The 26,539-nt window shown below is 36.2% G+C and overlaps 3 protein-coding genes and 2 pseudogenes across 7 annotated transcripts; 2 read left to right on the top strand and 3 right to left on the bottom strand.

Moving 5' to 3' along the window:
- Positions 1-3,659: 3,659 nt before the first annotated feature.
- LOC111299585 (protein DCL homolog, chloroplastic-like) lies at positions 3,660-7,422 on the bottom strand. Of its 3 annotated transcripts, none has more exons than XM_089758186.1 (4): positions 6,929-7,422; positions 5,328-5,442; positions 5,138-5,232; positions 3,916-4,056 (listed from the first exon to the last, which is right to left on the bottom strand). In XM_089758186.1, the coding sequence occupies exons 2-4, from the start codon at positions 5,436-5,438 to the stop codon at positions 3,987-3,989; spliced, it is 276 nt and encodes a 91-aa protein (XP_089614312.1). In that variant the 5' UTR covers positions 5,439-5,442; positions 6,929-7,422; the 3' UTR covers positions 3,916-3,986. The 3 variants fall into 3 exon arrangements, with proteins under 3 accessions (XP_089614310.1, XP_089614312.1, XP_089614311.1); XM_089758185.1 differs by having other exon boundaries at positions 5,328-5,446; positions 6,929-7,068; XM_089758184.1 differs by lacking the exon at positions 5,138-5,232 and having other exon boundaries at positions 3,660-4,056; positions 5,328-5,446.
- Positions 7,423-7,775: 353 nt separating this feature from the next.
- Positions 7,776-9,574, top strand: LOC111274581 (F-box protein At1g47056 pseudogene; annotated as a pseudogene). The gene has a single exon (XR_016340809.1). The product of XR_016340809.1 is annotated as an F-box protein At1g47056 pseudogene (transcript).
- Positions 9,575-11,555: 1,981 nt separating this feature from the next.
- Positions 11,556-16,210, bottom strand: LOC111274713 (mannose-P-dolichol utilization defect 1 protein homolog 2-like; annotated as a pseudogene). Its single transcript, XR_016340810.1, has 7 exons — positions 15,999-16,210; positions 15,528-15,681; positions 14,691-14,763; positions 14,497-14,563; positions 13,370-13,430; positions 13,208-13,249; positions 11,556-12,059 (listed from the first exon to the last, which is right to left on the bottom strand). The product of XR_016340810.1 is annotated as a mannose-P-dolichol utilization defect 1 protein homolog 2-like (transcript).
- Positions 16,211-17,433: 1,223 nt separating this feature from the next.
- LOC111301192 (uncharacterized) lies at positions 17,434-19,719 on the bottom strand. Its single transcript, XM_022896700.2, has 7 exons — positions 19,107-19,719; positions 18,920-19,024; positions 18,681-18,807; positions 18,515-18,586; positions 18,380-18,425; positions 17,958-18,270; positions 17,434-17,754 (listed from the first exon to the last, which is right to left on the bottom strand). The coding sequence occupies exons 1-7, from the start codon at positions 19,147-19,149 to the stop codon at positions 17,720-17,722; spliced, it is 741 nt and encodes a 246-aa protein (XP_022752435.1). The 5' UTR covers positions 19,150-19,719; the 3' UTR covers positions 17,434-17,719.
- Positions 19,720-23,864: 4,145 nt separating this feature from the next.
- On the top strand, positions 23,865-25,740 carry LOC111301185 (uncharacterized). Its single transcript, XM_022896673.2, has 7 exons — positions 23,865-24,069; positions 24,201-24,254; positions 24,334-24,465; positions 24,540-24,648; positions 24,760-24,801; positions 24,905-24,961; positions 25,057-25,740. Exons 1-7 carry the CDS (start codon positions 23,927-23,929, stop codon positions 25,663-25,665), a joined length of 1,146 nt encoding a protein of 381 aa, XP_022752408.2. The 5' UTR covers positions 23,865-23,926; the 3' UTR covers positions 25,666-25,740.
- The last annotated feature ends 799 nt before the right edge of the window (positions 25,741-26,539 follow it).

The following is a 26,539-nucleotide window of genomic DNA, read 5'->3' as shown; positions in this document are numbered from 1 at the left end:
AAACAAGTTTTTTATAAGTAAAAAACCATTCTTTTCATCGGAGTGTGAAAGGTCTTGGATTCGAATTACATCTTATATATGTTATTAAGCTTTTTAACCAGTGAGCCAAGAAGAAGCCGAAGACAATGCTCTGTTTAACGTTACATGTGATATGAATCCCATCCTTTTACTAAATGGATAAAAGAGTCTCAACGAAAAGTAACAAAAGCATTGTATGCCTCTGGACTCTAATCTACTACTAGCACACTTCTTTTGGACTCAGGAATTCAATGCCAACGTCCAAAAGCACATTAGGAGGCCACTGCCATTATATTTAGGTATTCTTTTACATTTCTTTTGTTTTTTTTTTTCAGATTTAAAGAAAAATCGAAAGGATCACATGAAAGAAATGGAAATATAAAAGCGGCTCCCTGTGTAATTTACTGCTCTAGAGGCAGGACAACTCAATTCCTGTTTTTTTATGCGCAAACTGGTGTTGTAGAGAGAGAACCCTGTTGCGATTCTGTCTACAGGATTCTCAAAAATTCTTCGTTTCTAGCCATGGGATAAACGAAAATGCCTGTTCCCGTTTCTCATTCTATGGAAATCATTGGGGTAGGTGTTATTGTTTAAACTTGGAGACGACGCGTGCAGGGGTCTACACCCTGATACGTTGCTTTCTTTTCTTTGCTTTTCTCTTACTCCAACATCCTTCTTTAAAAGGGCTCGATCCCCAAGAAATGAAGCTATTGAGAGGACATCAAGAAAAAAAAAGGATGGGAGTGGGCTAGTGCGAGCAGGTGAGAGTGAGACAGAAATCAACAGAGGATGGAAAGGCGGGTTAGATACGGCTGGTTGCGTTGGTTACCCATAAAACTGAGCAAATGGTGTTATTGCCAATACTCACCACTTTTATGTTATGTAGCAGTAGTATTTATATTTATATTTATGGTGTGTTGTCCTCTGTTGACAGCAATCTCCTCTTCTGTTTTCCTTTTTAGATGATCATCTCGAATTTGTTGTCTCTTTTTTTTTTCTTCTTATTTTTTCTCAGGTTTCCTAGAAAGGAAAACAGAGTGATGCATCAATTTAATCGTTCCATTTTCACCAGCGTGGTCAAAGTCGGACATGCCCACACTCAGAATTCAGAGAGTATGGCTCGTTTCTTTCCTCCATTTCAAATCAAACACAACAGAAAGGAAAGTCCTCCCTTTATTGGAACTCATGAACCAATTAGCTTGCACCCTTAGACCTATGCATCACTAGACTCAACCATACTGTTAAAGGCCAGGCCAGCTGATAGGAGCAGGGCTGAGGATCACAAAATTCATGGCTCTTTAACAGAAAAGAAACAAGACACTTTCTTCGATCACCTTCCTTGAGTGTTCAGCAAATTATTGCGCTCCCATTTGTACCATGAAACCACCATAATCGGGAGCAAGGGCCCACATGGATTTTCTTCATTCCAGCTGTGTGGTGGACCTCTCAGTTCTCTGGGGGTCCACCCACAGCCCACAGGGTAGTCTGAGTCTAATCATCATGCTTGTCCCATAATCATGATTCACGGCTTAGCATGCACAAGCTTTTGATTATTCATGGTAATTGACTAATTGGTAACTCCAAGTCCAAAGAGGCGGAAACGTTTTTTGGTTGCAAGAATTGACCTCCATTGCCAAAGATATGCCGCTCCTTTGATCATTTTAGTGTTGATATCATGATAACAAACTTTCTTGCCAGCCAACCACTCACCACTTACTGCTAGTTATTATAATAAATCAAGAAAACAAATTCCTAAATCGATATTAGTATTTGATTTGATCATGCTCTTGCATTTTCAACCGATATTAGAAACCAAGCGGCAAACAATGGTCTTATGTAACAATATGTAAAAGAAAACTGTGGTTTCCCACGCCAATGACATACTACGTTTCTTATCAGCAAAATGGCAATTAGCTACAACTCTCAAGTTATTGAGAGCTTGACTAAAACGACTGTACATTTACAATCAGTAGAAGTTCAAAAACGTGCGTCTAAATTTGTATTTCTCATGATCTCCCTTATTCTTTTTCTAAATTGGATTATTGGTCAATCAACACAATTTGATGATCAACCTTATAAAAAGGTCGTTTTCCACGGAGGGCATTGCAGCAAAGCCAATCAAGAAATCCCAATCTCTTTTCATTTAGAGTCTCATAGGCTTTAAAGGTCCAAAACATGCATAGCTTGATGAGATAAGCCATCAATGGGAATCTATGGCAGATTTATTTAGAGTCTTCCACTTTGTGGTCTAGTGGCCATAGATGCCATTAGAAAGACATAAAAGGCTTAGTTTCGAACCAAGCCTCTCTCTCTTGCAATACTCTCTCTTGCAATAGGATTTTGCCCCCCTCCTCCTTTGAAACCAAAAAAAAAAAAAAATCAGTCACCTTCCAATACGAAATTGAGAACCTTAAACTAATTTTCCAGTTTTGTTAGGCAGAGGATTCGAAGCAGCCTCGTTTCAATGGACTGATTCTAGAATCATATAACTGATTAGGACCCAGCTCCAGTTAAAAGAGGTTGGATCTCAGTTCCTTCCAAGACTGATCTACAAATGCATAACTAGTTAAGTATCAACCCGAAAAGCAGCTTGAGACATGAGACCATTGAACAAAATACTAGTATATTTTTCTATATAAAAAACCTCAGCTCCTTCAAAAGCTATAACACATGCTATACTTGACTTGAGGGATTTTATATTCTTGTTTCAACAATGCCTGATTTGACCACTCAAAACACCTACATAAAGAAAAAAATGCCTATTTATCTTCTAAAATGACCACATTCATGCAGACAAATATTCAGAGTAGGCCAATAGACTTATCTACCATTTTGACTAATAACAATGGACAAACCGACCTTGACTGCTTTGACTGGCATAAATCCAGTTTCAAGCCTTCAACCACTAAAGAATTTTTGGTGGATGTGCCATCATCACCAGTAAGAAAGACCAAACTTCTAAATTATTACATTGTAGGAAGGTGGAAGACACCTTGGTCAAGCCCACTTGCGCTCAGTGGTCCAACACACAGTCCATTTATCCACCACCACTGAGGTGGTGCACTGGGTTTCAACTATCCCTTCTTTTACGCCAAATGTATTATGCACCGTATACCATTTGTTACCATTTGACGTGACTCATAAAAGGAAAGAATTGCTAGATCATATGGTGAAAGTCGAAACAAATTCATCATTCCTCAACCTCCAAAGATGGAGAAGTTGGTTCTTCTTGTTGTATTCTCATCAGCACAAAAAATTGCAGGATTATTGAAGCAATTTTCTAATAGGCTATGATCAACTATGCGCGTTAAGTGTTGACTGCTATTATGGCATTTTGAATATCAGATATAACTGTGGGCAGAACTGTGTAATTCTCATGCATGTTCACACTCCTTTTCTCCTAACATGTACTCTAGGACTTAGGTGTTTAAGCTTCAAGAGACCAGAAAGTTCTTGGAGAGCAATTAAATCATCTTGTTGTCTAACAAGCTCTGAAGACAAGTTCCGGACCTATAATAAAGGTGCCTTGAAAATCCTAGTAACTTGATATTAAAGCTCCGACCTGAGGACCTCAAGAAAAAGCTTGTTCCTAAACCATAACAAACATGCACAAAGCCACCAACAAAAGAGATAGATACAAGTCAACAAAGTGAGATTCAATTCAATCATTTTCTTTGTCCTCATTTATAACAAACGTGAAGCGCCAGTCAAGAATCATCTACTACATTGACAATTATAGATCAAGGCTATATATAGGTCACTGCCACAAATTGACAATCTCTCTTCCAAAAAGAATTATTTAAACATCTCCAGTGACACCAAAATCGTAGTTGAACACTGATATTACCATTAAGTTTTCACATTTTAGCCACTACTACCACGTTTAAAATGTTCTCTAATAAATCTTTCTGCAAAGGATGGGTACTTATCTTGAATATATGTTAGGAGACACTTTTGGTATGAGAAATCTATCCATCCACCATCAGTTCTAACAACAAAGAGACACCTCGAGTGTCTAAATTGAGGATGTCGATCAACCTTCAAATAAGGAGATTAAGCACAATATTAGCTTGTTCTAAAAAGAAAATACAAGTTTATGCCAAAGACATGCATAGAAAATATAATGATCTACATATGGAAGGCCACGCTGCTAGCTTAGTTGCATCCAACCACAATAGCTACTGGATAATAAAACAGTATTCACCCTCATCGGTAAGAAAAACCTAATTAGCAGGCAGATTAAAATACGGAAAAAAAGCAAATTTTAGGTCACAATAATAGAGAAAAGAATGGCCTCAGTCAAAAGGTTCCACCTGTTGATCTATGTGCCAACAATTGCATACAAAACATAAACAGAGACATGCATACATGCATCTTTAGGAAGACTTTAACACCACAAGAATAAAGAAAAGAGGAAAATGAAATTTTTAAATGAAAATTTAGGTGAGCAAATTACAAATCTTGAGATAAGAATCAGACTAAAACTATATAAAGTGTTAAGAAAAAAAATATAGGACAAGCACAAAAAGGCTGCTTTACATAGGAGAGAACTGGAGATCATATCAGCACGAACTAAGGAACAAATAATAATGAATTCATAGCAAATGAAACTCAGGCCCAGAACACGGTAGAACCATGTTTGAAACTCAGAGCAGTACTTTACATTTAGTGGGAATTTATTCTTCCAAATCAAGGTTAACCAAACAAAAAATTTCATAACTTATTTGAGATAACTCAGGTCCAAAACAAGATACAACAATGTTTGAAAATCAGAATATGACTTTACATTTACTGGTAATTTATTCTTCTAAACCAAGGCTTACCAAACAAAAATCTCATAATTTATTTGAGATTACTCAGACCCAAAAAATGGTAGAATCAAATGCATCACGTAAAAAGTCAAGTTCTCCACATACATCACACAATTTGTCAAATGTTGCACCAATTAAAAAAAAAGGATTAAGCGAAACAAGATCATTAATGGATCAATGAGACTCAAAGTAGAAAACAACAATTGACAGCAAGGAACAGAAAAGATTGCTTATATTTGCACATGATTTAGTCATATGAGTAAATTTATAGCAAATGCAGATAGGAGAAAAATTTTGGTAGGACATACAAAACACTCAACTTCGCTCTTTTAAGTTTATAGTAGATATTCTTCAAATATGCAGCCTCGATATTGGCCTTCAAAGCAAACTGACTATGGAAACACTGTGAAGTTAACCCAGAACACATGTTGGATTCTATAGCAATTCAATCAAAACACTGAAAAACCCCATAAAAGATAATGCCCAACAGAAACTCACCATAATAGAATCAAGTCCACATCCAATTTTGTCTCCAGAACGTGGATGATGACAAAGAAGCTTCTCTACCGCAGCTTCCTCGTCTGCAACAGTTAAATGTTCCCCATCCATATACCTAACTTTAGGAAAAATAAATAGAAGGAAGAATCATAATGACGAAGTTGACTAAAACTTAACATTGTTGCACTGCCAAGATGATTGACTCAACATATTAGCTGATACATTTAAAAAAAAAAAAGTATCTCAAAAATTTTCTGTTAGCTTGATTCTCTATCAGTGGTGTAAATCACAGGTTCTATGATCGAAACTTAATTTTATTAGTAATTTAAAAAAAACATAGCTAGCTGACTATTGTGGAAAATATTTTTCACTAGAACCACAGGAGATGGATAACATAGATAGCAACATTTTCCTTTCTTAAGAGTCAGCAACACATTGAAATTTTAACTAGAAGTACATTTAGAGAGTTCTATTGTTGCTTATTTACTTGGTTTCGAATTTGTCACAAGATGTAAAATATCTGCTCCTCCAGTCTATCTACTCAGTTCTAGCAAATTGGTAAGAAAACCACAACTCTTTTATTTCTTTTTATGTTGTTCTTTCTCTCTATTACTAATTTGAGTAAATAGAGGAATTCCATGTATCCCCTATTTCTATTTTTGTGTTTAACATACACATGAGCAATTAACAATGATGGAAATTCATAAATACAAAATTTGACATAATGCCTCTATATCCAACCAATACCATGTCCCCATTCTGCTTTCATCATCTTCTGTCCTTGATAACAGAAGATAATGTGGGATACTGATGGGAACTTATTGTCAGAGTTTTGAAGGGACATACAAGATGACGAGGCAACATTAAAGTGCTATTTTAGTGACACAAATAGACTCCACATTCCTACTAAAACAATTTCTTTTAAATATGATCAAGAAGCATAATTTTCATTGAAGCAATAAAAGACCATATTTTGAAAGCATTAAAAGATTTTATCACACAAGATTAAACAAGTTCTTTTAGTAATTGGAAAGGAAAGAAACAGCAGTGCAACCATGACGTTCTTGATCATGCAAAAGGAAAAATGTGGCTTCTCATTCCTCTCATACCAGCAAAGGACTCAGAAGTCAGAAGTCCAACATTCGATACTAGTAAAAACCTTTCAACTTAAAGTGCAATATGTTATCTTCTCTAGACTAACATGAGTTAATGATGCAATCCTAACCTAAAAGCCTTTGAACAATGCCAGAACTCAATATTTGGAACTCCCAGTCAGTGACAAAGGACTAAATCAACAAACATAGATAACATATTTGAATTATCACGATCAAGAATCGAAGAATCCGAAAATCGCATGATCTAACTTTTTTGGAAATTCAAGTTTAATACTGACATGGATATGGAACTACACTCCACTTTAGGACTTTAGAAATTCAAAATTTTTTTATTACTGGCTTTTTGTTTTATTTAAACATATTGTTCCGTACATAAATCAAATTATAATAGTAACTATTTAAATGTATAATCTAATTCTCAAAAACATTACGTAAATGGAGCCTAAATAAATAGTATAGTAAAAGGAATAGGGCTACGAGACTGACCGATCAGAGTGAAGAATCTCTTTAGTAAGCGAAATGATAGGCTCGATGTCTTGAAGAATTTCTTCCTCCTTTTCCTTCCATTTCCTGTAATCAGGATCATCCCACCTATGGTACTTTGGTGGGTCCCTTACGCTCAGAACCGCACTACTCTTCTCCGCAGAGGATGCCTCCTCTTCGAGCCCAGCCGAATCTGCGGCGGCGCACCAAGGACGCCCTGGAGCCGATAGGAGTCCGGAGGCGAGACGGTCGTACCGTTGCAGTCGAAGCCGGAGGAGAAAAAACCACCAAGCTTTTGCGAGTGAAGTGTTGTCGAGGAACTGAGGATCACTACACTGGTCGCTTTTTTTTTCGAAGGGATCGATTCGAAGCGGCGACGTTTTAAGGATGTGGGCCAGGTGGGACCGACTTAAATTAACAGAACAAAATTAAACATAATAATATGAGAAGAAACCATCCTCTGTGCGCAACTCGTCTCCCAATTTATTTTTACCCATTTTAATTTTCATTTTCTTTGACTTTGACTCCAGAAACAACGGAAATCGGGGGTGGGCTCAAGAAAAGTATTATGAGGACGGGAACGGAGTATAAAAACATGAGAAAGACCGAAGACTTTTGTTCAAAATGAAAGACGAAAGCAAACAAAGTTCAAAAAAGCCAAATTGAAATCCGATTTTGAAGTCCGTCGTCTGCAAATTTCCAACAAAAACAAAACAGAAGAAGACGGCCGTGTAAACATGCTACTCAGTTAAACCTTTCCTTAAGTATTCCTCTGCGGTTTCGCCCAGGATAATAACCCTGTGGCTGTTTTTTTTTTTCTTTTTTTTATAGATTTAGTTAGTGGTCGTGGATGGGCCAGTCATTTTCGACGGCGAAACTCACTAGCCGTCGAGATTGTAACCATAGCCAACGGTCAAAATCGAAATCAACGGCCATAATCTGCCCGATGCAAGTTGAGGAAGCTGAAGAGCTTGACCGAAGAAACATAAATGGATTATCGGATTTTATCTCGGATCTACCCGACGAGTGTTTGGCTTTCATTTTTCAGTGTCTTAGTCCCGGTGACAGGAAAAAATGCTCTCTTGTTTGCTGGCGGTGGTTGAGGATTGAAGGACAGAGCCGTCATCGACTCTCCCTCAACGCTCAATCAGATCTGCACCCTCTGATTCCTTCAATATTCTCTCGCTTCGACGCTGTCACGAAACTGGCTCTGAAATGTGACCGTAGATCTGTTAGCATCGGCGACGAAGCGCTTGTTCAAATCTCCGAGCGTTGCCGGAACTTGACTCGCCTTAAGCTCCGGGCTTGCCGTGAATTGACCGATACAGGCATGTCGGCTTTCGCTAAAAACTGCAGGGGTCTAAAGAAGCTCTCGTGTGGATCTTGCACTTTTGGAGCAAAAGGCATGAACGCCGTGCTCGACAACTGTCCAGCTCTTGAGGAACTCTCCGTGAAACGACTTCGGGGTCTCACCGACGGGCTTGCAGTGGAGCCGATAGGGCCAGGGGTGGCGGCGAAGGCGTTGAAAACGATTTCCTTAAAAGAGCTTTACAATGGACAGTGCTTTGGTCCGCTTATTATTGGTGCAAAGAATCTGAAATCTTTAAAACTTTTTAGATGCTCTGGTGATTGGGATAAGATTTTCCCTCTTATAGTGGACCGGGTCACGGGTATGGTAGAGATCCATATGGAGCGGATCCAAGTCAGTGATGTCGGTCTCGCGGCCATAGCCAACTGTTTAAATCTAGAAATTCTTCACCTCGTTAAGACTCCTGAGTGTACCAACTTCGGACTCGGAGCTGTTGCTGAGAAATGTAAATTGTTAAGGAAGCTTCACATTGATGGATGGAAAGCGAATCGAATAGGTGACCAAGGATTAATCGCTGTTGCCCTATCTTGCCCTAATTTACAAGAGTTAGTTCTTTTTAGTGTTAATCCGACGAAACTGAGTTTGGAAATGTTAGCTTCGAATTGTCAGAATTTGGAACGGTTAGCTTTATGCGGTAGTGATACGGTTGGTGATGCGGAGATTTCATGTATTGCTGTGAAATGTATAGCTTTAAAGAAGCTTTGTATTAAGAGTTGCCCTGTTTCAGATCATGGAATGGAAGCGCTTGCTAGTGGTTGCCCGAATTTGGTTAAAGTGAAACTGAAGAAATGTAGAGTAACTTCGGAGGGGGCCGATTGGTTAAGAGCAATTAGAGGATCACTTGCGGTTTATTTGGATACAGGGGAACATTTAGATGCAAGTGCCAGTGATGGTGGGGCACAAGATAATGGAGTTGAATTTCCGCCGGGGGTGGCTGGTCAAATTGGAGCTCCTACTATTGCTTCGAGCAGCACGGGTCGATCAACATCATTTAAGTTGTTAGGGCTTTTGAGTGGGAGGAGTTTTGTGGCTAGCACTTTGAGGAGGTTGGCAAGTAGTAGTGGTAGTTCTCGCAGTTAATATGGATTGGAGGAGGCGAAGTTGCAATGTAAAAAGAGGGGGAAAAAAAGCACTCTTGATCTTTAACTATATACTTTATTTTGTGTTATGGTATCCGATTCCCTTGTTTAAGTATTTAATTCAATGCTGTGTGCTGTTGATTGCCTTTTGAATTGAATCTACATCTTCAAAAGTGATAGTTTCTCTTTTATTTTCCCATATTTCTGTTGGGTCTTAGCTTTTTGCTATGAGTTTCTTTATTTAGCTACCTTTTTTATTTTTTGGTCACAAATATAATTATCCTGTATGGAATTTGAAAAAGCAGCACCCTAATGCATTATTGAGTATGTTACAAAGCTCATTAGATAGGTGTATTTGTATTTAAACTACTTGACTTCATGATTTTCAGCATCAAATTGTTGAATATCAGTAAAATAATGATAGAAGTTTTCTGCTTTATGGTCAATTAATATATCAATTGAATACAGATATGTCTATTGTCTGTTGCTGAATTGTTTCAAACATGATCAAAGGTACAGGTCAGGAGTTAGAACCTCGAACCAAATTAGACCTTTTGATTTGCAATTTGCATTTCTATGCAAGTGAAAACTGAGTTTGAAACATGAACATTTTGATTCTTTGGAAAGTGTAGTTCTTTTATGTTATTTTTGGTTTGATGAGAAAAGGTTTGATAGGTAGATATTATGAATGCTACTGTTGCATGACATTAGTAAATTCTCTTATGAACTATTTTTTTTTTAATCTCTATTTGAATTATTATTAGTTATTGCTTTGTTGTTTTCCAAGCCATTTTTTAATGGTTTGTGATGCTTCTGGTTGATTTTATTTTACCATGAGTTACTGATATGCGATATTAAGTGATTTTATTGGTTAGAAACTGCATTAGGAAATTCATTGTGAGACATTATATGCTGTCACGTGTCATCTCATTTTTTGCTTTGAAAACGGAAAGTTAGCTAGCATGTAGTTAACTTTACTCATTCACTTATTATCTAACACCTAATTGGGGGGTTAATTAATTTCATCTCACATGTAAGTATATGCATATGGATAAGTAGTTAAAAGTGAGGAACTGTTATCATATTACATTTGCATCATCTTAATGTTTGTCTAGATAGTAGCATTTTTCAATGTTCTCTTAATTATTACAGAGGCACAGGTTTCTGAAATTTTTGACAATTTCTGGTTTTGGCTGTGCTCTTATAAATCTAGCCTGGATATATTGCAATGATTATCAACTTGTTTGGGATATCATTTTATATTGTTATCTGACGAGGTACAGCAAAAAAAAAAAAAAAAATCAAGATCAATGTGAAAAATGAAATTAGGTATATTATTCAGATGCTATCAGAAAGTTCCAATTGAATCAGGTGGGAGGGCAATGATTTTTGGACAAACTGATTGGATGATTGCCTCGCAACTGACTGCAACTCTTTACATGGTGCTCCTTTATCTACACAACCGAAAGTGAGGTACATTTAGCTAAGTCATCCATTTGTTTTGCTTAGTTATTATTAGTATGTTACTTTAACATTTTGCCTGATAACTAGCTTGTTTTGTGAATGGTGTTTTAGTATTGCCAGGAAAGTTGGTTTTCACAAAGGGATGGTATAGATTATCCTTAACATTGCAGCAGCTAATAACATGATGTATTCAGTTGCAAACTAATTACATATCTTTAAGGGTATATGAATCTCTGAGTGCATGTGTGCTAAGCTGTTTTACATGTTATATACATCCTTTAGTTAAGCATGTAATATATTGCTTGTAAGTGTTGATGTGTTGTCAATAGAAACTTGGCATTCGTCTGAATCCGAGTCAGAATTGAGTTTTGATTTTGTTATGGATTTCCAATGTTGAACTATCCATAAACATAGATTGGGTTGGAATTTCTGAAACCTATGGAGATTTTGCTGGTGCATTCTAAATCTTTGATTTGTTAATTTTTTTAATTTATATGTATCAGTAAAAACAAACAAAATTCAAAACTTGCCAGTCAGGATTGACGGCCAGTTTTCTTCAATTGCAGCCCCTTGGTGGTGAAAGTCTTTTGTCAACTCTCACATTCCCACCTCTGAAATTAAATTCGAGACTTCCCTGAAATGCTTGAGATTTGTGCTTTTGCTTTTGAAAGCAATTGGTCCATTACAATAGTAAAACTTTCACATTTGCAATGCTTGGTGCTAATTTTTCTAAACTTGACATTGTGATATTTTAATGTTTGGGTTGAATGATAATGATATTTGGAAATAGAATAGTGCAATTTGATGGAAATTTCGAGGCCATTGTCCAATTCCAAACATTTTTAAAGGCGTCATCTTTATCTAATCACAGAATTCACGCTTGCTTCTACCATTGCCTGCCTTTCACGCTTTCATTTTTTCACCTCAATTGGTAGCTAGTCTAATCAATTTTCTTTCTAATGAATTATGTACGCTTTTCTCCTTACTTTTTCTACTTTTTCATGTCTGTGGGTTAGACTGGATCTGAGGCAGCAAATATCCTTCAGCTGATAGAAATGCTTTCTATCCCTTGGAACCGGCACTTGGGTTTTGTTCTGTTCGTAACAAGACATTCGGATGCTAACTCTTGCAAGCTGAAAAACCATGGCTTCAGGCATATTATCTAGCGAGGCTGGAAAGCTTGGGCCGCAGTAAACCATCAATATCTTTGTTTATTAGAATCCTGAAAAAAGATGAAAGAGTAAGAAAAAGCCATTGTAGACTGTATAGTTGATCGTTAACGAACAGACACAGGCATCGGGACCAACAATGAAGATTCATGGTGAACCGCTCACAAGTCTTCAATTCATAAAATTCTAAATTACATCCTAAAAGATTGACTCGTTGTGGTTTATTCATTGACTACAACCTTTACTGCCAAATACATTTGAGTACAAGGAAATGTATGTGCAGGACTTGATGCAATGCAATATAAGATCTGACTCGAGAGGAGTGAAGAATATAACATAAATGTACTATTTACTTAAATCCAAGTTACATATTTTTGGAAAGAGCAAAAGATAAAAAGATATTACTTTTGGATGTTCTTAGAGATCAACGCATAAAACTTGAAGGCAGACTCAGGACCATATTCCTCAATAATTCAATATAAATGAATGCCAAACAGGACCAAGCCTAAATGCAACATGATTCATATAAGCCTAATGAAGCATAAAGAGAAGCAGATTAAAGATAATGAATCTTATTTTTTATTTTAATAAAAGATCTATGTTAATTGATTTCACTAAAATCTAAAATGCATGGTCTTCAAGACTATCGAATTCATAGTATCAACTATGTGTTGATAGCTATTGTATGCTTGGTAACATCAATGGAAAATTCAATAGATCCAATGGTCACAAAATGGAGGGATAAATAACTTGCCCTTGCAACACTCTGCTCATTGACTGCGGCATCTGAACCTTGCTACTGAACCATAGTCTAACTATAACATGGTAATCCTTTTACTTTACTTTCTTCTCCTTCTGGACTTGTGGCTTTTGATATATGATGATTTGACTCAGGATTGTGCCATTTGTCAGGATACAGAGTACAGAGCCCATAATAACTTATAAAAGCTCAGAAGGGAAATAGGAACGGTTCGGAGAAAAACTGTGTACATGCAGCTTTTCATAATGTAGCATGTGTAGTTATGAGTTTACATTGTAAAGAAATTTTATAAGTGTTGTAATCTATCTTATGTTTTCCTAGAAAAAGGTAGAGAAAATGCTTTGGTAGTAAACAGATTCTAAAGAAACACAGAGAATAGAATACGTGTAAATTTTTTAATAAATAAATCTATATGAAAATATATACAATAATAAAGGATACCACTTGTTGGTGCTTTTTCCTGGATGCTGGTAAATACTCTCACTGCAAGAGAAAAACATCAATGAACTTAGCTTCTACCTCGTTATTGGCAGATAATAAAACTACCTCTATGGCTGTATCAACATTGATACTCCAGTAGCTCCATTAACAATATGAACTTACCAAGAGAGCCACTGGAATTCATTAAGCATGTTAAGAAGCTAAGCTCCCCAGTGCTTTTGTTCTGCTCAAAAATAATTATTCATTGACAACATTAGAGAATTACCTAAAAGCATATATAGATTGTATATAAATAAAAAAGTCACAAAAGAAGGACATTTGATAAGAAAGTAAGCAGAACAAACAGAATTAATCATTATCATTTCATGGAAACTTACCTGGAATTAGTTATATAGCTAGTTAAATAGATTAGCAATTTACTAAATAGATCCACTGAGTTATAGAAGTTAACTGAATCTACCAAAAAAGAAGCCTTTTTATTTTAATTGGTGTAAAAATAACTAGGCTGTCTTCTCCTTTTACCAAAGGAAAAAAATATTTACCACCTGATGATGCAACTATGCAACAAGCACGGAGTATTGATGATTTCCCACCATCCTACACACTACATTTTCAACATAACAGCAGTAGATCACTTGCAGGCAAAACACAGCTTGAAACTATGAGTTTTTACAGGTTATAGCTTTAACAGCATTTAAGGATTATGAAATAACAGCCCACATGCATGGACATGTGATAACAGGCATGACAAGAATCAGAGCCTTATACAGATCTATGGATGGTTGTAAAATATATAGATCTCAGAAAGGTTTACAACTTCTTTCCCTTTAATTAATAAAAGAATTGCTGAAACTGTAGCAATTTCAAAAACCAATGGTTAATAAATTATAAAATTGTACAGTTTAAGAATAGAATGAAAAATTCAATATGGAATTCGAGTTATAATTACAGAAAAGTTGTTCCATATTTAAGGCACCCTGGCAAAGAAAAATATTGCATGCTGGGATGCCTGTAGCAGGTTATTTCCATGTAAAAATTGTGTTAGGCATACAAAAGCTCTCAACAACAACAACAAACTAAGCCTTGTATCCCATAACTCTGGATACAAAAGCTCTCTAATTGAAAAAAATAAAGCTACTGAATATTAGGAATCAGATATCTGTTTGTAATATTATCCACATAACCATAAGTGGACGAGAGATACAAGGTAAAGGAACAAGGAGTGCAAGCCAGTATGCATTCAACAATATTTTCCACACAAAGTATGGGCAGTGAAAGTTTCTACTCACATATAGAGCTTCAAAAACAATAGGATCAATTTGACCAGCTAAGACTGTTGGTGCTATAGCACAATATCTGAAAGACCATCACATTAAGGAAACATATATATGTTTTTCATTCCTACAAATAAAAAGTTACAAAAGGAAACTGCAAAAAACAGAAAGAAAAAGGGAAATTACAACAGAGAAAGCAAGCAGGATACAGTAGTGCCCTGATCCATGTTGAGATGCCGGCAGGTCATGAAAAGTAGTAAATTATTGCAACTAAGATTAGTGCTGTAACAGAATAAAAATCAGGTGAAACATATAAGGATGCAGTATCAGTTTCTGAAAATGTAAACCAATAACTGAATGAAGGAAAAAAATAAACCAACCAAAAGATGAACAGGTTACTTGCTTTGTAAAGATATAAAGTTTGCATCATATTCACAACTAGAAAGCTTAACCAGTACTGGAAACTATAGTGGTTGGTTTCGATTACCATGTATTCATAGTTTATTAGTCTCTCAATTCTAGTTCTAATTTATCAACTAAACACGCAACTACACACGCATGCATGCACATATAGAACCATGCATTTGTGCACATGCACCATACAACAGAGGAAAGGGGAAAGGAGCAAGGAAACACAAAACAGGTTTGTGATTGTAAGTTATGAAGATGCATATTACACAAAAGAAATCAAGCTTTCATTAGCCTAAATGTTTATAAATTGGGTTCAGTCCAAAATTCAGGATTGCATCAGAATGCTTGTTCTTAATCCTACTTATGGTCCAACCTATAAACAGTTTAGTTCCAAGATCCGGATGCCTAGCGCATGGCAAGTCTGACAAACAATTTCCCCCAGCATGGATCAATGGCAATATCAATTATCAAACATAGTTGACAGTCAAACAAATACACGTGCACTCTACTTGCAATATAATTTTGGAGAGGTCAGTATGATTTCCAGGATTCTCATACGACACAAGAAAGAACTTCTCAGCAACATGCAAAATCATAGAAAAAATAAATAAAAATAAAAACCCTGCTAGACTTACCTTGGATCAAAAGAAATGCCAACTCTCCCTAAGCTGAAAAGGGTAGCCCTTTATGGAGGCAGTATATCAAAGCAATGGTATAACCAACTACTTCAAGCTCAAAGGCAACAATACTAAGCCCTTTAATACTTCTATGTTTCAATATTTTTAATATCTGCAATGGTTACAACAATAAAAGCATTATTACATGGTTGAAAAGATCATTTATAAGAATGGACATTAAATGATCTCAGTAGAGAAATTACAAAGAAGTTTATAAATTGATCTCATTTCTACATTAAAACTCATAGCTTTACTAGGAAACCAAACGATCCCAATAATTTTAACAATCAAAAACCGTGGAATGAGATCTTTAACTTCTGGGATCAGTGTCGATAGATTAAATAATGATTTTTTTTATTAGAGAAGAACTCAAAAAACCCAAAAGGCCAATTAAATATGGGTTTGGTAAAGAAAGAGAGGGAGGGAGACCTGAGGGAGTTTGACGGTGGTGGAAGCGGCGACGATGGCGTATCCGAGGAACTTAGATATGAGTGGAAGCAAATAGTCCTTTGGAGGGAAATTACCATTTTTGAGAGATCCAATTGCGCAGTTAAGATCTATTCCTATGTAATCCATCCCTTGTTTACTTCTTCTTTGTTGTTCTGCTTTCTGTGCTCCCTGTTTCTTCGTTTAGGATAGGGTGTAATAGATATAGTTTGAAACGATACTATATTAAATTTGAATTTAAATTTAATTTTAAATTAAAATTTTGAAATTTGACTCAATTCAATTGAATTTTATTATTTTAATTTTAGTTTGATTCAAGTTAAAATTAAATTATTTAAAATTTTTAAATTAAGTTCGATTAACATGTAAAAATAAATTTAATTTTTATATTTAATAAAAATTTAATTATTTATATTTATATTTAAATTTAATATATTTTATTAATTAAAATATATTAAAATATAATAATTAAATTAAATTCATAAATAATTTAAATTAAATATAAAAATATTTAAATTTAACTCGATTGATAAATTAAATTATTCAAATTTAAATTTTATTTGATAATAATTAAATTAAATTTAAATTTTATTATTAATGAATTTTAATATCTTATAAATACTAATATATTATTTACTTAATTATTATAAGATTTGACAAAGGCCTAGCTTTTCAATTGATAAGGAAACAGAGCAGCTGTGAAAACCAATGGTTTTTTTTTTTTAAGTGCTTCAATATTCAATTTATTACGTTGGGGAAGGATAAAATTTGGGTCTATTTTTTTTAAGTGCTACATTTATAAATAGCACATTTTTTTTCTTGAATGAAGTTTTATTATTATTATTATTATTATTATTATTATAATTTTAGTAGATCTTTATAGGGTTAAATGAGATTCAAGATTGGTGCCTTTGAGTATAACAGATTTCATTTCTTGATTTTGCTTCAAATCTTCCTGGTCTTGTGATGAAAATGTATTGTAATTTCAAGTTTGCAACTATCACATTAGGCCATGGAACTATATGGTTTGTACAAAATTGAATTTAAGGTTTAAATTTGATTTTCGTTGTCGATAATTTATTAATGTAAATTCAATATAAATTTTTATTGAAACTTTAATTATGAAATAAATAATCTTTCCTTATCTAAAAATTTTTGTATAAAAAAATAATTAAGCTAATAAAAAGGCTTATGATCAATAGCCAATAACATTCCAAGGAAATCTTTAGTCATCTTGGTCATATTGCTTATAGATTTGTACTGTGGCCAGTCTAAATGAGTATGCAATGATCATTTAGCTAAGGCTAAATTCAGTCAAAGATGGAAAGAACAAAATTGTTGGTCCACCATTGATCTCACACAACTAATTGGTCAGCAGTGTTCTAAAATATGATTTTCCATTCTTTAATACTTTATCAATTTCTTTGTCAAAATACTAAACAAAACAGGAAGCTGAATACAAATACCACCAACTTGAGAGAAAAACCACTTTTTTATTACAAGAAACCATTGTTTAATAAAAACATACAGGAATGCTTGAAATAAAGAGTAAAAAAAGGGAAATATATTCTTCCAATGCAGTGAAATTTTCTGCATAGATCAGAATAGTTACAAAATACAAAGCCATTGTGGCTCAAAGCATGAATTCTTTTAGCTTCTGTTGATGTAGTATTTTCTCTGCTTGTATGACATTGCAAACGAGCTCAATAGGGTGGTGGAGGATAGATTCCGGTTGGTGCTGCAGCAATAATTAGAAATTCAGATAAAGCAACTGACAAACACGGAAATTTGGAGAGAGACTGGGATGAGTTTAAAGATCTTGAATTTTTTACTTTTAGGAATTTATAGCATGCATCAATCGGACAGCAGCTTAAAAAAAGAAGTGCACAATTACTAGCTAACAAAAACGAAAGAAAACACAAATGAAGAAACAAAATGTACCTGGTGGATAATAGGTTGAGGCATGAGGGGGAGGTGGGTATGTTTGTGGAGGATAACCAGCAGGAGGGACATGTGGAGGGTAACCTGCAGCAGGGGCCTGCGGAGGATAGGCAGCGTATGGAGACGGCGGATATGTTGCTGTACTAGTAGGATATGACTTGTAATGAGATGGAGCTGCATATGGCATCGGAGTCGGGTAAGCAGCTGGGGGTGCCGCTGGTGGGTGACCATATGGTGAGACCGGGTTGAAGGGGGCAGATGGTGCATATTCTGGAACTGAGGAAGCTAATTTTGTCTTGAATTTTTGCGGTTGCTACAATTCGAAACCATGGTTACTTGGTGAGGTTTATATTTAAGTATGAATCCTCCAGTAAGGATTTATGGAGTTCTGCAAATACATGGAACTTGGTAAATTAACTTACCATTGCATTAGGGTAGTGCAATATGAGTCTTACCTCTCCTGAATGTCTGCACCGAAAGAAATCTATCAGAGACGTAAATTTAACAATGGCTAGGTCATGGTTACAAGAGATTATACAAGCTTCTTTTTAACCAACCTGCCAGATTTGCTTTGCAGTGGCCAGGTGCAATCGTCAAAACCTTGGGTAAGGACTTTGTGGAGTTGAATCCTGTAACATAAGCTAGAACAACTGATCATTCAAACTACAGAGTTAAGGGAGTTTTTGTTCTTTTCAAATGAAAGTATAGAATGAGATCATTTACCTTCCACTGCCAATAAGATCATCAGCAACGAGAGTGTTGCTGTTCCAAACCATTACATGCAACTCCCTGAGGCCTTCAATAAGTGTGAAAATGAACTTCTCTTGGAAGGTAGGATTCTTCCCTCCATCTAAACAAAATTATTTGGAAATGAGATTTGTTAATAGCGGAGCTTTGCTTAAAACATAAAGTTCTGTTTGATGTCATATTAGCAAATTAAATGCCAAGGACAGACCAATTACCTGTGCAGGTTTTGGTTCTGTACTTGGCACTTCCATATTCCAGACAGACATAAGGATCCTGTCTTGATATCCATTCCTTGTCCTCCAGGTTGTAACATCCAACAACTGCAAAAGAAATTAAACCCAGATTGGGATATGTGTAAGAAGATAACGTTGGCAATCAGGAATAAGGTGCTCGTGTTCATACCTGTAACCTCGAAAGGCAGGCCTTGGATTCCAGAGATCGACATGGATGCAAGTAGGCAACTACCTTTATCCTGATGCCTGAACAAAAAGCTGTCTTACTATGAAATATAAAACTACTACCACTAGTATTTATAGGGCTGGGGGAAATAATCTTCCTTGATGAGAGTTGACAGAACTGTTTTAGTCACCCCGATAGCTGCATTAATCATGGGGCGCTTTGAATTATTTATGGTGGAAAACCATCAACTTGCCAAAGAATATCGGCTGTACGCTCTAATTTGATAGACATGCCATTGGGAGTCAACTAAGAAGAAGAATCTCCAATGCTTAACGCAGTAAATTTTATGAATTAACCATCAAAAGAAAGCAGGATAACAAACCCTTTGAGCAGGATTCAAAAGAAGTATTCCGTCGACGTTGACTATGAAGCGTTTCCAGTAAACTCAATCCAATCCAGGAAAGTCAATGGCCCCATTGTCAACATGCCAACTCAGTTTTGTCTGCCGATTTTTGCGGTTGATTGTTGACTTCAGTGATGTTTGTAGGCATTATGATTATTTCAAATCAAATTGGCCTCATTGGGCATGGAAAGAGCTTATTCCAGGAGGGATGTCCCAACTAAGTAACTATCAATAGGAGCTTTGCTGATCGCACTTCTCATCAATTTTAATAACTACCACTATTTATGATACCAAATCTAGGTGATAAACGACATTTATGATTGTTAGTTTATACTGTTTTAAGACAATTGAGCAAATTAAAAAAATATATCATTTATGTTCTTTAATTTCCAGAATCGCCTATGAGTCCTGACTCCTTCCTGTTCCTGGCTCCGGAGTTGCAACTGCACGAATCACAAAATCAAGTCTGGGCCAAAAGTTGGCTACGTGGCCCAACTTTTATCTGATGAAGCGAAGGCGGGGGCTGGGAATAGTTTGGACTTCTGCTATTCTGGTCTGGACTGAGTAAAAATTAGGAAGCCCAAAGTTAGCTTCTGCTCAGCAGATTTCCGAGGCCCCAAGGAGAGGAAATCCTTGTCCATTGACTGTGCCGAGTTAATAACGAAAAAGAACTCAAACTAAACCTCTGCCAGACAACAAGCACCAATTTTGTACGGAATTTTCATCGGGTTTGACCTCTCGCAGCCCTGTTACGCACACTTACTGGCTGATGTTAATACTCTTATCTTCCCTCTGAGATATTTTGAAGTACTGCTAGCTGATATAATTGCATCGTTCATATATAGTTTTAAGTCATTTGTAGGTTCTTTCTCAGTTTTGAGCTGTACATTGGAGAGACAATGGCTCTTACCTACGACCCAAACAGGAGGCTCCAGGTAGGTTAAACCATTGAATGTTGAGATGTTCCATGCTATTGCCTTTTTTAAAAGTTCTATTACTTTTTTCAATGTAATTTCTCCATGAGATGAGCAGCTTTTCTAACTACGTGACGGGACATTTTTTTCTACTTGGATTTTCTCTGACAAGAAAAACCCTCCTTTCTGGAGTTTATGAAAGATTTTCTAGGCCCGCTATGGATAATTGTTTGAAGAAAACTGTTGTATGTAAAAGAAAGTTAAGCATTCTAGACCCAGCTTGAGTAGTTGACTTGTTCTTGATATATTTGTCTGTTGAAATACTCTGTGAAGTATTTTGGATACCATGAAATTGCAAATTTGGAACTTCCCCAACATTTAATTCTACGTTTCTTCTTCTTTGCTTTAATGTATTGTCGCTTTTGTAGGTACCGAATGCTGTTTAGCAGTGGGTACAAGCACAACTTTGTCTGGTGCTTGTGAGTTTTTTATTTTGGCTCCATTTGATCATATGCAGAAGTGGACCTAGGTTGGAATCCAAGCTTTCATGACTTTGGAAAACTTGCTTTAACTTTGTAATTATTTTGCAGATTTGAGTATCATTAAAAGAAACCTGGGTCCTGATCCATACATTTCTAAGGCCATAGAAAATATGGACAGTAGCCTTCAATCTTCTTGCTGCTGGAAATCACCACCATTTCTGCAGGAAAGATTATTTTTGTTCTAATTACCTAAGCTTGGTATCCTCTTAGATCCCTGCTGGCACCATAAAACCTGTTGGATCTTCAATTTTGGTAATTATTAATGATGTTAAAGCCAAGCAAAAATTTCACTGAAGCATGAGGCAGTGTCATTAAAGTGGAAAAAGAGCAAAGACTCAGCATTTGAGGTCAGTGTAGGCTGTGTAGCTGCATAGGAAAACAGCAAAAGAGGTTGGCTAATAAAAATTTTGTGGACTGATATTTCTGATGAGATTTAGGTCCGTGGTTTGCACCAATGAGAGGTGGTTGTTGGACTGTTCAATCCAAAGAGATAAGGAAAGGCAAGGAAAAGAGATTATTGTAGGGGTGGAGAGGGCCATGCCATGGATGTCCTTCTAGAAAGAGTTGGGATGCTCTTTTGCCTTACTAATTGTAGCTGTCAATCTTTTTACCTGCCCCACCCATGCAAGCCCCGTCCCAATCACGGCGTTCAGCTTGGACCTATATCTTCTTCAATTATTATATCAAATTCTCAGGAAAAATATTAACTGCACTGTGTCATGTTACTTGGAATGGGTAACTCTTATCTTCAGAAACCGTACTCTAGCTATATGTAAATTACATTCTTTAATTACTCTTGATTTGGGTTAAGTACATAAGAAATGAATTTATGACTCCTTCAAATGGCACCTTTCCTGCATTTTCCATTTACATTTGACAGACTAAGTTGTATTTATCATGATTAGATCCATTTACATTTGAGCTGTCAAAAAATTATAAAACTTCCATGCAAATTTAGCAGAGGAAGATGCAATTTGATTGGTCTCTGGAGAACTTTCTATCTGAAGGGAAGTGCTGCTATGTAAATGGAATCCAGTTAACCCCAGGACATGGAAAAAAGTGAGTAGGACCTATTGATCTTGTTCAGGAAGCATGGTGCTGCACTCTCAGTAATTATAAGGATTGCTAGAGGACCACATTTCTCTTTTTACAAAAAGTAAATAAGATTTCATTCAGATTTCTTTTTCTTACTTTTTAGAGACTTAAAATTGAAGCTTTGTTAGCCTTTAGATCGTCTGTAATTTGCCACTTGTCAGAGTTTAAGAAAATGCATGTCTTCAATCAACTACTACAGAATTGAAATGTTGAATCCACCGATATATTAACCACCCTTGGACCGCTCTCTTAGTCAAGAGCTTGGGCAGATAAAGTGGCTTCTTGACTGCTTTTCTAGTTATATTGAAGGGCAACAGGACCTGCATATGATTCTTCCCCGGGATTGCAACCCACTTTAGCTATTCCTTTATCAGATTGACCAAAGCTTCCTGAGTATACAACGTTCTGACATTGAAGCCTGCAATATTTATCAAGATACAGTCTCAGAAGATGCCCCCTTTGGATGACCTTGAAGATAAAGCCTGAAACCTTTTCCATCTCTTGGAACAAGAGAAATACTTTAGCTATGATATATGATAAACTGGATTCCATATCTCAGTACATTGATATTTATCGCTTGAAGAGCTATAAAATTGTTATCATTCTCCATCCCAGGGACGTTGAACCAGGCTCAGATTCATGACCATTTTAACTGAGCCAGCTATAACATTACAGAGTTGATAAGTCAATAATCCTATAACTTAGCATAATTGATTTATAAGACCCATCAGCCTTTCAGGACCACTGCCACTACATCAATAGACAAACGTATATATTGACATCAAATATTGTTACAACAAAATCAAGTGATTTTTACTGAAAAACAAATACTATCAATTTCTAAGAACAGATGTTAAAACTGTCTAGTTGTTCTGTAGCATATTTCCTTTTGAATAGTGGATTTTTTTTCCACCTGTTATTTTGAAAATGATCAAGAATTTCTATTATAATTTATAGCTATGTAAAACATTTTTAGTTTTCAGAATCAAAAGATTTGTCAGGAAGGGCTCATTACATCTTATATATTCGGAATAAAACATTTTTGAACTGAACTTTAAGTCATCTAGCAATTCAGATTATTCAGTAACAACAATAGGAGATCTTTTTCTTTGTTAAAGGCAAGAATCAGAATCTCCATGTGACTGTCTGTCTGGCCTTGTTGGCACCTCAGACGTTGATAAATGGTAGCATTGGTTCAACATGAGATATCCATCTAATCAAATTCTCTTGTATTCACTTGAATAAAGATTAAAGAGGTCCTAAAGAAAAGAAATTAGTGTTTGATTTGGGGAAATAAATAAAGAAAGAAAACCTCAATTTTCATACATCCTTTTGTCCTCTTATAATCAATTGCAAACTTTGCTGCTGAAATGCAAGTGAGACACTACAATCTGCATGGTGAGATAATCCCATCAAAACTCTCACATTATCATATCCTAATCAAACAGAATTATTGAAACCAACTGTTCGTATTTGTCCATCCTGCTCTCTTAAGCAAAGACACAAAATTAAAGAAGCTTCCGTGGGGAAGCTGTCCGATCAAGAAATGCCACCCCCAAGTCCTTAGCAGGGAGAGTGTATCAAACTCGCCAACAATTTCATTTGGAGTGTTAAACCGGTCGTTTGTCTTGCATTTGAATCAACCACTAAAGAGCTGGTCCCACCATGAAAAACAAATAAGAGGGCGAAGTGTACATTTGTACAAATGAATTTAATTGGAGCGTGTTTCTTACACTGAACTGTCAGCGGTTGGAAACGTGGCTATGCTTTTCTTGCGCTTGCCTTTTATATGTGCGACTTTAAACTTGGACTCTTTGTCCGGTGACAGCTCTCTTTTTCTCTCACTCTATTGCTCTAGTTTGAGTGAAAATGGAAGCTGGACTTCCCATGCTTAACTGTCTCCTGCAGCACACCCTGCGCAGCCTGTGTTCATATTCAGATTCTTCTACTTCTACAAAGTGGGTTTATGCTGTGTTTTGGCGGATCCTGCCTCGAAATTATCCACCACCAAAGTAAGAAGAAAAATTGTCAAGGCCAACAAGCTTGATAGGTTCAGGAGAGTTTAATGTCAAAACCAAGTGATAATGAATTTGTCTAATGTCATGTCCACTTAATGTCTGTAGATCAAATTGCTCTCTTGCAGGTGGGATTATGGTGGCAGTGCTCTTGATCGTTCCAAAGGAAACATAAGGAACTGGTAATTCAGTTAAATTTTTGTGGCAAAACCATGTTTCATTTTGTTCAATTTGTAAGCTCTTGATGGCTTTGTGTTTTAGGATTCTTGTCTGGGAAGATGGGTTTTGTGACTTCCATGAATGTGAGCGTGCTGGAAGTGGCTATGTAAAGGGGAGGTTTGGAGCTGATATTTTCTTCAAAATGTCTCATGAAGTCTACAACTATGGAGAAGGGTGAGAATTCCTTACCTAAGTAAAATAATGATTTCATGAGCTGAATGGTGAAGTTAATGGCACGTTGATTACAGATTGATAGGTAAAATTGCAGCAGATAACAGTCACAAATGGGTGTATAAAGAAACCCCAAATGACAATGATCCTAGTTTCATCTCCTCTTGGAATATGTCTATTGAGCCTGTAAGATAACCTGTATAGCATTTTCTTTTATCCTCAACAGAATTCAATGCATAAGCGAATGTACTTTTTTTCTTGTAACCTGAGTTTCCAGTTTTCTGATCCTATAACCAGCAACCAAGGGCGTGGGAATTTCAATTCAATTCAGGCATTCAGGTTGGTAACTACACAATGTAAAAAATGTGAAAAGAGAATTCCAACTGTAACCGCTGCTATAGCCCATTAAAAAATGCTCATTACAGTTTCTCTTGATTTGCAGACAATTGCCATCATTTCTGTCAGAGAAGGAATCATTCAACTTGGTTCATTGGACAAGGTTTCTCTCTCTCTCTCTCTCTCTGTTTTTTTTTTTTTTTTGTTAAACAAAATTCTTTTGGCTTTAAGTCAGTCAAAGAATAATGGATTTTTCAGATTGCGGAAGATCTTAATCTAGTGATCAGCATACAGAGGAAATTCAGCTATCTCCAGAGCCTACCTGGCGTCTTTGCCATTCAAAGATCAGACTTGCCAATCCAACATCCATACGTCCTCAAACCAAATAACCAGATACTTGAAAACCATGAAACAACATTCTGTCTTGATGACAAACGCCAGTTAGGAGGAACAAAAAGATTGATCGGCGAAAGACCGGTGGATTCTTCAATCAAGTCCATCAACTTAGGTTGGAACAGCCCACAAAATGGCATTATAGGATCACCCTTTTGGTCAATTCCACCCCATCTTCCTACTATCCCTTGCAGTCTTGGTGCTTTATTATCCAAGCTACCTTCTTTCATCCCATCTTATAATGATATTGAAGCTCCTGGCATAGCTCTGATCAACAACAACAATAACACAAGCCAAAGAGTGAAGGCTGATAGCGGAGGTCCACTAAGTGAAGTTCAAATTGCCAAGACAAAAGCAGAACCTTCAAGTCAACTGGAAGCAGCTCAAAAGGAGAAGCCAAACCCTGTAAATGCTAATTTACCACAAGAAGATGGTGCAATAGTACAACTAGGATTTGGACCTCGCAGAGACTGATGATCAGGAAGTATTACTAATTGGATAATCAAGTGTATTTATCATCAAAAGATATGATTTGCCTTCTTTAGCTCACTCAGTTGTCTTTGCACCCCTATCTCGTCTCTCTGTCTATAAAATATGAGCATTATTTTTAAAAAATGTAATTAGCTGGCTGATTATATTGTATAATCAACTTATCAGTGCAATTCAGCATGCTTTTCCATTAGTTTTTAATACTAAAAACAAACCCTACACCAGCAGAGGTTCGGTGCGGTCAAAAGCTCCGGATTGGAACATCAATAATGTGCAGTTGCAAGGTGATGAAACTGATGATAATGGTATTTATCCATGCAAACTGAGACCATTTCTCGTATTTGATGGGGTGGGGAAAAAAGGAAAAAAGGAGAAGGAAATAAAAAGCAAGGGGGTGACATGAAAGAACTTAAACAGAACAAAATTGTGCTTTTAGATTTAAAAATGCAAGCTTATAACTTAATATAATTGCCAACGTGCCTTTTTTTTTTTTTGTGCTTTCATAATCAAGACAGATGTTATGGTTATGTCAATTGCCGAAGGCAATCTCCTTAATAAGGGCAAGAGTGGCGTTCAGCCTGAATGGTCTATCCTTGTCCCTTGGAGCAATGGTCCCCCGGAAAAACCAAATGAAAATGAAGAAGAATGATGATGGATAATAGAGTTGGGGATGGGATTGAATTGTTGTGTACTACAGTTGGAATCTAGCCCCTCCCCCCCTCCTCCTCCACCCGAAACAGAGGATATTGGTCCCCAACTCTCAACTTTTCAACATTTTGGGTCCCTACTTGTGAGACATGGCATTTGGGCAAAGGGTCCCTTATGTTGGAAGGCAAGATAGTAACATCGGTCTAAAACA

The sequence above is a fragment of the Durio zibethinus genome, chromosome 3, assembly GCF_047325235.1.
Source record: "Durio zibethinus cultivar Kanyao isolate XHJ-2024 chromosome 3, ASM4732523v1, whole genome shotgun sequence".
NCBI classification, from domain to species: Eukaryota; Viridiplantae; Streptophyta; class Magnoliopsida; order Malvales; family Malvaceae; genus Durio; species Durio zibethinus.
This window is presented reverse-complemented; position numbering and strand designations above follow the sequence as displayed.